At 40.5% G+C, this 12,308-nt stretch overlaps 1 protein-coding gene across 1 annotated transcript; it reads left to right on the top strand.

Annotated features, from left to right (window-relative positions):
- The first annotated feature begins 1,952 nt into the window (after window positions 1-1,952).
- On the top strand, window positions 1,953-8,543 carry LOC104527843 (leukemia inhibitory factor receptor-like). Its single transcript, XM_010171663.1, has 6 exons — window positions 1,953-2,095; window positions 3,709-3,876; window positions 4,547-4,708; window positions 5,775-5,868; window positions 6,412-6,490; window positions 7,167-8,543. Exons 1-6 carry the CDS (start codon window positions 2,083-2,085, stop codon window positions 7,803-7,805), a joined length of 1,155 nt encoding a protein of 384 aa, XP_010169965.1. The 5' UTR covers window positions 1,953-2,082; the 3' UTR covers window positions 7,806-8,543.
- Window positions 8,544-12,308: the final 3,765 nt, after the last annotated feature.

Here is a 12,308-nt window from a genome sequence, read left to right as displayed (position 1 = left end):
CTACCAATCCCATCTCTAAACCATGTCCCTAGGCACCTCATCTTCCTGTCTCTTAAACACCACCAGGGAAGGTGACTCCACCACCTCCCCAGACAGCCTGTTCCAACATTTGACTACCCTTTCGTTGAAGAAGTTTTTCCTCACATCCAATCTAAACCTCCCCTGGTGCATCTTGAGGCCACTTTTCCTCATCTTATCACTTGATACCTGGGAGAAAAGACACACTGTCACCTTGGTGTCACCTGCAAACTTAGTGAGGGCACACCCCGTCCCTTCGTCCTGGTCATTGCTAAAGATCTCAAACAGAACTGGCCCCAGCACTGGTCCTTGGGGAGCACTGCACATGACCGGCCACCAGCTGTTTTTCTCCCTCAGCCACTTCTCATAAGACTTGTTCTCCAGGCCCTTCACCAGCTTTGTTGCCCTTCTCTGGATGTGCTGCAGAGCCTTGATGTCCCTCTTGTATTGGGGGTCCAGAACTGAGCACAGGACTTGAGGTGCAGCCTCACCAGTGCCAAGTACAGGAGCACGATCAGTTCCCTACTCCTACTGGCCACACTATTTCTGATATAGGCCAGGATGCCATTGGCCCTCTTGGCCACCTGGGCACACCACTGGCTCATGTTCAGATGACTCCCAACCAAATCCCCCAGGACCTTTTCTGCCCAGCAGCTTTCCAGCCACTCCTCCCCAAGCCTGTAGCGTTGCATGGGGTTGTTGTGACCCAAGTGCAGGACCCAGCACTCAGCCTTATTGAACCTCGTATAGTTGGCTTTGACCCATCGATCCAGTTTGTCCAGATCACTATGTAGAACCTTCCTACCCTCCAGCAGATCAACACTGCCACCCAGCTTGGTGTCATCTACGAGCTTACTGAGGGTGCCCTCAATCCCCTCATCCAAATCATTGATAAAGATGTTAAGCGGGACTGGCCCCGGTGCTGAGCCCTGGGGAACACCACTTGTGACCAGGCACCAACTGGGCTTAACTCCATTCACCACAACTCTGGGCCCAGTCATCCAGCCAGTTCTTTACCCAGCAATGAGTATGCTCATCCAAGCCACGAGCAGTTTCTCCAGGAGAATGCTGTGGGAAACAATGTCAAAGGCTTTACTAAAGTCTAAGTTCACCACATCCACAGGCCTTCCCTCGTCCACTAAGTGCATCACACTGTCATAGAAGGAGAAGGAGATCAGGTTAGTCCCTCCTCAGCCTTCCTGTAGACCCCTTCAGGTGTTGAAAGGCCACTATAAGGTCACCACTTACAGGCTGAAGAGCCCCACTGCTGCACTTAGTCCTGCCAGGAGAATCTCTCAGGCTGGATCTGAGCTCTTGCAAAACCCATTTGACTTCTGTGGAGTTTCACAGTGGTGTCTTGTTTAGAAAAGATGTTGAAAGTAGTGTACACTCCTGACTTGAGGAAATCCCAGGAAGTGGTGGATTATTTACATATTGTAGTATCAAACACCTGTGCCTCCACCACAGACATGTGAAGCAGAAATTTGATGACTATCTGTGTTTTGTAGAGTCAGTTCAGGCTTGGAGTTCATCACTATAACTTTTGGGAGTTCTCTGAATTTCTTTTGTGCTGTTGCTGTAATAAGCATGGGTATTTCAAAACGCATTTGTATTTCTGAGGAGAAGGCAGGATCTACATGGCTGCTGTGGGAGGAAAGGAGGAGAATTGTTTCTGGTAACTTCAGTTTGTGTTTCCCCATGGAAAGAGCAATTTATGCAATTTGAGTAGCTTGTTTTGAATCCTATTTGTTTAGAACCAAAATTTTTCCGGGAGCTAGATTTGCTTACTGCTTCTAAACCGCATCTGATGGCATAGCTTTTATAGGAATTACAAGTAGGGATAGTATTTATACCTAACACTGTGGTCTAAGACTTTGTAATTTTTTAATATGTATTGATGTAAGTCTGCATCATGTGAAAGCTAAAGCATCACTCTTCATAAGTGAAATACTCTTACAGTGATTTTCTCTTGCAGCTCTGTTTAGACCTGGCGTGAGATACAACTTTTCACTATATGGCTGCAAATCCAGTGGATATCAGTTATTGAAAAACATAACTGGGTATATGAAAGAGCTGCGTAAGTGCACTTTATCATTCAGGATCTTTACAAAGTGAATTTAGACTGTGTCTATTTTTAGCTCAGTGTTGGCAGAGGAAGATTGAGACCAGAATCCCCATGCAGTACAACTGACTTCAGCTTGTTCTCTGTACGTAATCGTAATACACTCCTGTAGCCATTTCCAGTTCCTAGCATGCAATAACCCTGTGTTCTCCAGCTTCTGTGGTGGCACAGTGTATCATAGAAGTTTGCTCTGAAGACAGTGGTCTTCAGAGTTGAAAGCACAGGCATAATTTGAACCACAGGGCTGGGATCACTTCTGCAGGAGAGGAGGTGACTTTTTTTGATTTGTCAAGTCAAAGTAAACTTCTGAGCACATTTATTACAGCTCAACAAATATAAAAAGTGTCCACATTTCTGTTTAAAAGCACTTCTTAGTCCAGAACTAGATCCTAGAGTACAAGCCACTTTGAGAATTGCACTTGTATTCCCTCCCATACCAGCCCCGTCTGGGTAACTGCGGTTTGATTCAGGGTTGAGCTTTGATTGTCTGGAGATGCATTAGTGTCTAAATGCTTTCTGTTCCCAGGAGTCTGAACATGGCTTTACACTTTAACAGCACAACTGTATTGTACTGTAACTATAGCACCTATTTCACTTTGAAGTGTAATGTGTTTTCTACTAAAATAATTTGCTTGGAAAACTGAGCTGCTGACAAATCTGAGCCCTTGGAAATGCCATTTTTTATTTCATTGCTAAGGTTAAAGATGAGGTTAGGGCAGTTTTACCAGAAACTCAACTTTCAGCCATTTATATCTCTAAAAATTCTAAGCAGTTTCCCAGAAGGTTTTTCCATATGTGTTTTCAACAGATTGTAAGCTTTCAAGGATGAAGGATACAGACTTTGAGGGTCTAAAAATGCATCAGACATGCAAAAGAATCTTGCTAGGAACTGAGAAATGTATTCACTGGGCACAAGAGCATATATTTATTCTGAAACTTCAGATTTGCCTTTGAACAGATAACCATCGAAACAGAAATAGATGCATTCTTAAACATGAGTTCAGCACTGATAGATGAATGCCAAATGTCAGACAGAGGCCTGATGCACAGGACTTTACACAATATAACACTTTCATTGAGGTACTGGTACTGGAATAAGGACTTGTGATACCTACTTAGAGTAGTTCTTTCAAGCTGAGATAGATTTCCATGATAGGAATGTGGAGTTTGTTTAATTTGAAGACAAGCTGTGAAGTCACAGAGTTAAAGCCTTTAAAAGCTAAGTAATTTGTATGCTCTGAATGTTTATGCCATCTTTCAGGGTTTGTTGCAGAAAGAAGGATATTTACATGTATGGGTCTGTAAGAAAGCTGCCCAAGGAGAGATTTTTCTTTCAGCTTCTTTTAGTAGATAATACTACAGTAATTAATAACAACAAGGCTGTCATACTTGTATTTTTGTAGTGTCACCTGCTAAGTCTTTTTGAATGTTCTTGACAGTGAGGGAAAAGTACTCAGGAAAAAAGTTGAAAATGCTAGCCCTGAAATTGATTAAACACTTGCATGGATTTAGCATTTAATGATAAAGTGGTTTCTTACTAAGTTTTTCTTTCATAATTCTCCCTACAGCTCCAAAACGTGCACCAAATTTTACTGTAGAGGAAACTTCTTCAGATTCTATATTGGTAAAATGGGAAGATATTCCTATTGAAGATTGTCAGGGGTTTTTAGAGGGTTATCGTCTTTCCTTTGCAAAAGGTGAAAAAGATGCTTTAAAGCCTAGGCTTTCGGAATCAGGTAAACAAAATTTATAAATTGCAGCTCACTTGCTCAAGCTTTTTCTTTCTTTTTTTTTTTTCTTTTTAAAAAATAAATAATTTAATTTCACTTTTTTAAAAGATGCTTTTATCATAATTCAGTTGCATTACTCACTGACATAATTGGCCCCTGATGTGTGACAAAGGCATTTGAAATAATCAGCTCCTTGTGTGGTTAGCACAGTTGTTTTTTAATATAAGGCAAAAGCTGGAGAAAACCCTGTCTCACTGAAGCCATAAAGCTATGCAGTGACTAAATGGCAATGTGACACGCTGCCCTGTGTACCGATACCCCGGGTAGGTGAGACATGGGGGAGGTCACATGGCTATATTTAATTGAGTGTATCCTTCTAGTACCCATCTTGTAAGGACATCTCTGTACAGAACTGAAGCCTGACTCACATTAGCGTAAGAGGACAAGCAGGAGTGTAAGAAACTAAAGTCAATCTGCAGCAACAACACACTCCTGTGCTGTTTGGTGCTGTGTAAGCAGGCAGCATTTGTAGGATTCTTTATTTAAGTTTTCCTTTACACAGACTGTTCTTCAGGTTTCATATGGTGACTTCAAGAAAGTCTTGCTAAAGCTGAGGCTGTCTTTGTGAATCTTTTCTTACAAAGTTATGCTTTTCTTACTGCTTTCACGCAAACAGGGAATCCAGAACTTAAAGTTAAGAATATCACTGACTTAACAAAGAAGTCTTTGAAAATACTTGATCTTCAAGGCAAAACAAGTTACCAGCTGGACCTACAAGCCTATACTGCTGGTGGGTTGAGCCCACCAAACAGCCTCTATGTGGTGACAAAGGAGGACTGTAAGTTGAATATCCTTGTTCATGAATAGTCTTCAGCACAGGGGTTGTACAATGTCCATAAAGCTGAGCTAATGTGGGGGTTTTTTCCTGGTTCCCTTAGGTAGTTTGGGCCTATAGTTTAATTTATTTAGTTGGTTATTTTTACATACAAAATTTGGAATGGTTCAGGGTGAGGAAAATATCCTTTCCTATTACAGCTACCTTGTAGTTCATGGTAATGTATGCAAGAAGAATAATATCTAAACTACTACTAAGTATGGTGGAGTCTGAATTTAGTATTCTCAAGGAACTACTTGTTTTTGTCACGTTTCCCATGATGAATATCTGCTAATACATGGTGGGAAGAAAGACATTGTGGAAATATTTACTAGTGTCAGAATTATAAACAGATGCCTCTCTGCTTTGAATTTAGTTTTATTGATCCCCTGACAGAAACAAACCCAGAAAGACAGTTTTAAAAAAAAAAAAAAAAAAAAAAAAGGAGGTTAACTGTGGAGAATTAGGGGGGTGGGTAAGTATTTTGTATGAAAGACTAAACACTGGGGTGCAACTGAAATACATGAAAAATCAAACTTGAGGCACTTAACATCAATGGAGGAAGGCAGTGGGAATATATTAGAGATAAACCATGGGGATTAGGAGCATTATAAACCATATAAAAGGCAGTACAGCTTGTGCAATGAGTTGTTGGCCTGTAAAGAGCCATTACCAGAGATTTGGCCAACTTAACTAACCTGAAAGTGCAATTCCAGTGCTTACTGAGAACAGAAGTATGGTGGCAATCAGTCTTTGTTGCACATGAAACCTTTCGCAGCTAAGCAATCGGAGAGAAGTATCTGCTGATTCCTGTAGTTATCACTGAGTCAGCTTTGTTTATGGATGGACTTTTGCCCTTCCGGCAAAGGGGAAGTGTACAGCGGACATAGTTTCACTGTCACTGTTGGCAGACCACTTTTAGATAAGTTTGATGAAACGGTCTCTAATCTTTGTGAATATTAGAAAAGGCATAAAACTTTCTGGTAACTTTGGATATATACTTACTGTCTTTTCTTTTTTTGTTCCCCAGCTGTAGGATTAATCATTGCAATCCTTATCCCTGTGGCAGTGGTTGTACTGCTTGGAGTGGTGGCCAGCATCTTCTGCTACAGAAAGAGGGAATGGTAAATGCCTGCATTCAGTTCTGATCTTTTCCTGGATGTGTTTGCTTCCGTGCTAGAATTTTCCATTATTTTAGTTTTCTCCAAGTACCCAAAGATGTCAGTGGGTTTTGTTTAAAGGTGGGTAGCAAAAACACATTGTAGAAGGTGAGGGAAAAATTTAGTTGGGGAGATATCAGAGTGAGGAATGCAAAAAGGTTTTGCAGAAGCTGTCTCCCAGTGTGCACTGCTGAGAAGTAGTTCCCAAGTGGAAATAAGCTGGCGACATACTATAATTTGTGAGCCATCCACAAACATTCAGGTAGACATCCCATCTTCAACTTTTCGTAAACGTGGCATATCAAGTTCCCCAGTTTAAAAATAAAAATTAAAAAATGGTTTGCTGTTTTTTCCATTAATACTCATTGAAACTGTAACACCCTAAATCTTTGTGCCAGATGTCTTCAGTATTCTGAATTAAAGGGAAATGTCCTGACTACTTTTGTGTATTCACAATCTGTTTCAGGGCTTGGTAACTTTTATAAGTTTGTTCTTTCCTCTTTAAAGGATTAAAGAAACATTTTATCCAGAGATACCGAATCCTGAGAACAGTAAGGCGTTGCAGTTTCAGAAGAACATCTGTGAGGTAACCTTCATTTTAAAACTAGTATTTTAAACTTCTAAAAGGTATTGCAAGTAAAGAATTATTTTGCAAACTTTTGAGTCTTCTGCTCCAGCTGTAAAAAACAACTCTGTGGCAAGGGTGAAGAGGACAAGTCACTGAGTAACTTGTCAGGTGCTCTCTAGAGCTTTCTTCTTGTTAATGTATTTTCTTGGAAAGTTTGAACTAGGAAAGGACTGCTACATTTCTCTCCTCCTATGCTAATGGGAAGTGTCAGTACGTAATAACGGTGTGGGAGTAACGTACTTTGTTATAGTGTTAGGAGAAGTAGAAAATGTGAAGTGTACATGCCATATTTCCAGCCTCTTAGTAGACATAGTAGCTGGAACTGGGCATAACATTTAAATAATGGGTTATAAATGGCATGGGTTATACAAAGACGAGATTTGGGGATAGAGTTCTTAAGTACTGCAAAATCTGGAGTCTCTTTAAGTTGGTTAAAATACTTTTAACGTTAACGGGAATATATGATGAGCTGGAAAATGAGAACTAAACTACTTTTTTTATATATTGTGCTAATGGCAGTGGGATGAGTGCCAGCCACAAGCCAACATACTAGTTTAATTTGGACAAGTTGTTGCTTTCAGGATTTCCAGGTCTTTGGCTTAGTCTCTTCCCCTTCTCCTTTTTCTTGCTTCAGGGGAATAAGACACTTAAAACACTGGAAATGAACCCCTGCACTCCCAATAGTGTTGAAGTGGTGGAAACACAGTCTGCAGCTCCAAAGATTGAAGACACAGAGATGATGTCCCCGGCAGCAGACACCACTGTGCCTGAAGACGGCTCTGACTCAGAAACAGAGAACCATGTGGTTGTGTCCTACTGCCCTCCTATCATTGAAGAAGAGATCTCAAATGCCCCTATGGATGAACCTGTGGGGTCATCTCAGGTGGTTTACATTGACATCCAGTCAATGTATCAGCCTCAAATTAAGTCAGAGGAGGAGCCAGAAATAGACTTAGTGACTACAGCAGGCTATAAGCCCCAAATGCAGCTGCCTATCAGTGCTCTGAAAATAGAGAGTCACACACCTGCAGAGGAAGAATTGGATAAAAGTGAAGGTTACAGACCTCAAGCAAACACAAATGCCTGGAACATAGACACTCCAGACTCTCCTGGGTCAGTTGAAAGCAACAATGAAAATGCATCTTTTGGGAGCCCGTGCTCCATTAATTCCCGACAGTTTCTGCTTCCCCCAAAAGATGATGAAGACTCTCCCAAACCTAGTAACATAGGGTGGTCCTTCACACACTTTTTTCAGAACAAACCAAATGATTAACAGTGAGTCCTCGTTGTACCTGAACCTGCCTTCTGAATAAGCTCTTATTCCTGATGTTGTAAAGAAAGGAGGAAGAAAAGTGCAAAAGGCATGAATTATTCTTGGAGACAGTCAGCAGAGGTTCTAGTGAGCTGAATGTTATGTTTAAGTTAGCAAAAGTGTTAATGTTCCATTTTAATAGAGGCCAAGAGGTCGAAGTTATAGCAATTTAGTTATTACTCTAGTAAAATATATTGGATATAAAGAGTATTGAGTTTAGAGCTTCTGATAGTCAAAGTCAAAGAACTCTGCCTACTTTCACATAGTGGTCCAGGATTAATATGGTCTCATGCAACTTATAACTTGGAAAGATTGCTTTGCTTTGTTGTAGTTGTTCTCAACCATGTGCACTCAAATGATGCAGCCCCAACAGGTTTCCTTCCTGAAGGTTTCATTTATCACAAACCTTAACCTAACAGTGGAAACAATGTGGTTGGAAAGTGTTGAGATCTTTTACCTAGTTGTAAACGAAGAACAAATAGGACTGCTTTTTTTTTTTTTTCTTCTCCCATACAGAAGGGTGTTGTCACTGTTTTAACACTTCTGAAGCAATGGCCATTCAAATCTGTTGCTTTTTAACTAGACACTAATATCTGTACCTACTGTACAATGTTTATTCAATGTTTGACTCAGGGGTACAAACTTGGGGAAAAAAAAGTTTAACACTGATTTAAACCTCAACGAGAACTGCATAAAGTTTAAAACTTTTTTTGTTTTTTAACTTAGAATGCTCTATATTTTTTCTGTCTTTTGGTTAAGGAGTTAATCTTTCCTAATGTATTGCACTAGTCCATTTTGTATTTCATAGCTTCAGCTCCAGATCTGCTTCAAAGTGGTACAGTACTCCATTCATTCCTAGTGTTCAGCAGTCTTTGCACTATACAGCAATGTAAGCCACGGGGAAATCTCTCTACTAACACTAGCTGTCCAAGCGGTTTGGCACGTGGAATTAGAAGTAGTAGTACTAGCTCCTTGAGAACAAGTTGCTCTTTGGATAGGCTTTTGCTGTATCAGCTTTGCTACCTGCTGCTTGGCTGTTCTCCAGTGTCTGTCCAAAAGGACCATCTCTACCTGGGAGTGCAAGGTGGGATTTCTGTAGTGGCAGGGAGAAACATAAGGAGGTTTTTAGTGCCGCTAATTCTACCTCTACTTTACTAGACATGTGATGCAAAGAAAGCTTAAATGATGTACATGTGTGTGCTTAAAGGTGTGTTCAGAACAATCATCTTTGAAAATGCTTGTTTTCACATAAGCATCTCTAGGCAGCTGTAATTGTAACATTTCACTGTGTAAACTTCCAACTGTGGCACACATGAATTTCACTAGCTTACAGGAGAAAGTAGTTTATAACTTACTTATTCCTTACTGCAAATCACAGTGGTGAGTGGTCACACGTTAAAGAGCTTGATAAAAAGAGTCTCCATTAAGTCCTAACCGATTTTTTTTTTTTTTTTAAATTTCAATTTCCTTAGCTACTTTGTGGTTTTTTGAATAACTAAGATAGGGAAGTGGTTTTCTAAACAAGATCCCAAAACAGATGAGGAAGCTGAACTGGCTAAGCTGCTAGTTGTAAAGGTGTGAGAGCGTACCAGGAAGATGGCTAGCTTGGCAGACATTTGGTCACCAAACTATGTGATGTGGCCATCAAAATAAAAGGAAGCAGTAGCTTAAACCTAACCTAGCTTAAACCTGCAGCAATGGATGGTGCAGTTTCAGATGCTGGTATGTGTCTGCCATCTCCATAGAATTAAAATATAGAGTGATTAAAAAATTGACAAAAAGGCAAAACACTAAATGGAATCCAAATCGTTGTCAGTAACAACTGGCTGTGTGTGCCTCCTGGAAGGGTGAAACATGAAGACAGCAAAAATAAACCTGTCTGCAGACCTGACAGAGTGCAAGGTGTGTCTGAAAGAAGAGAAAGTGCAGATAGGATTCTGCTTTTGAGATTCAGTCTTGGAACTAGCAGAGCTGTGTGTGAAAAGACAGACAGGCAGTGCAAAGAGCTGTTGTCCATCTGTCACCAGACATGACAAGAGAAAGTTTCACACCTAATCTATTACTGCCTATTATTCAGAACGCTAAGCTAACACATAACATGAAAGAAAGCAGTTCTGCCCTTTGTGCTGGATAGCTGGGAGGTGGCTAAATCCTAATAGTAATAACCCTCTCTCACAATTTCTCTTTTAGAGCAGACTTCTAGTGCAGATTTGGCTTAATGTGTTTATCTCCTAAGATGAATTTTACATTGTGCTGCCATATGCTTTTAATTGAAAGCAGAAGATGTCAAGGACAGAGTGCATGGGTAGTGGTTTGGGTTTTTAGTGGAGCAATCAGTGTTGTGTGGTGATCCAAACAAAAAAAAACCCTCTTTAACGGAACAACTGATCATGAAGAATAACTGTGGCTGTTATTCATATGGCTGTGTATTGCAAAAAACAAAACCAAACTGAAGTTTGAGAGTACTAGCAGCTTTTTAATTCCTCGGACTGGAAGCCAGGGCAGCTGTAGAGAGCACACAGAGTTCACAGGCAGCAGCCGCACACCTTTCCCAGTGCTCCTACAATGAATTCCCACCTGAATCACATACTCAGGTTTTCCTTTGTGCTGCTTTTCCTATTCAGTAAGGGCAAGAGCATTTTAAATTGCTTCATTTCTTAGTGATTAGGTAGGGGAAAGGTCCACAAATACAGGGACTGCCTTGATGTTATCAAAACACTCTCATCTAATGAACCATCACTTTTTTAAAACAAACAAACAAACAAAAAAATACAACTTTGACTGTATATTTTATTTGACTATTGTTCTGATTTCCAGGATGTAAGTCAGAAGAGTCCTGTTAATAGCAGTGGCTTACCATACACATCATCTTGTATCAGTACCAGAAGAGTGGGGATGCACAGGGGAGAGACACAGGCTTGTGCAGCATACACAGCATCATTTAGTGTTGCTTAATGGTTATGAAACAGTTTTCATTACAGCACTTAAAAGCTCAGCTGCTTCACCTCTGTGGTTTCCTTTGAGCCTGTTCAGTGCTGCCAGTGAGGACTCCTTTCAAATGCCTATCTTAAGTCTTCAGCAGCGAATCCAAATACCAGGGGTAGTGAAAGATTGTGTGCTAATTTAGTGACCATGTGAAGACACCTCTAGGTGCATGGAGAAGTAAGAATGAGTGACAAGGACTGTCAGGGAACAGACTTGTTTTCTGAGCCCATGTTAAACCAGTGAAGCGTCTTTGGGAATGTCTTCGTACCAAATTCATTTTCAAAGCATGGTGCTGTTTAGCCTCTAAATGCGTTGATAACAATTGTAAGACTAAAACTTTGGGCTTCAGTGGGGACCTAACTATTTATACTAGTGCCTTTGGGCTTCCTGGTGAGCCTCTTCAGTCGTTTCTGAAAAGTGTCTTAGGAAACTTAAAGTACTGCATTTCCTAACCATCATTTTCTGAAAGATCCTATTCCTTTACTGAAAATCTATTTTGTTTTAATTCTTTTGACTTTTTGCTTTTTTTCTAGAAGAATAGAAAGTTCAACTTTTTTAAAAAACAAAACAAACAACTTCCATAAGGGATATGACCAGAAGGGATTGTGTCCAAACCACTGTTACTCCTAACTTAGTGCTTCAACCCTCCAGTTGAATCGGTGTTCAGAGATGTAGGGTATTAATGCCAAGCGATTTCTTTCTGAAGCAAATCATTGGTGCTGCTGCTTTTTATTTTTGAGCCATGCCTGTCATATGTGACAATTTGGGGTTTGTAATGGGGTTTTGTACTGTTCACTGTATGCATGGAAGATCAGTCACGTTTGATTTAACATCGTGCACTCTCCTATTTGACACATTCATTATTTTTGTTCTTATGACATGCAAGGGGATCTAAGATCTTGGGGTTTTTGTGTTGAATTTTGGGATGATAGATCTGCATGTGATATACCTCACAGAACTTCTAGTTAATATATCAACAAAATACTAAGCTAATATTACAGGCAGGCAGTGAATTACCTCCCCTGCTATGCAGTGGCTGCATAGGCAGACTTAAGACCCAATGACTGACATTTGCTGTGGTAGCTGTCTTTATTATCTGTAGTTGCTGCTTTCATGGGTAAACCATTTCCAAAGGGAACCAGTAGCCCTGTTGTCTGTCAAGGCACAATTGGCAAGTGCACCATGTTTCTTAGTCTTTGGTTTATGTGGGGAACTCAAGCTTTCCTCTGCTGGGATTGCAGCAGCAGCAAGCTCCAGCTGACCTCGAGTTTTAGGCTGCTCTGAAGAGGCAGGTTCAAGCCACCTTGTTTGTTTTTTGTTGTTTGTTTTTTTTTTCCCTTTGACACATTCAGCTGGATAAAGCTTAGGGCTGTGGTTTCCTTTGATCTTGTCCTCCAGGACACTCAGTGGAACGTGAATAGTAGCAAAAATGAAGGCATTTGGATGCTTTGGAGGGAGAAGGTGTTTAGACATCACTCT

This window comes from Antrostomus carolinensis, unplaced genomic scaffold (genome assembly GCF_000700745.2).
Source record: "Antrostomus carolinensis isolate BGI_N321 unplaced genomic scaffold, ASM70074v2 scaffold12247, whole genome shotgun sequence".
In the NCBI taxonomy this organism is placed as follows: Eukaryota; Metazoa; Chordata; class Aves; order Caprimulgiformes; family Caprimulgidae; genus Antrostomus; species Antrostomus carolinensis.
Note: the sequence above shows the minus strand (reverse complement) of the source record. Positions and strands in the feature narration are given on the sequence as shown.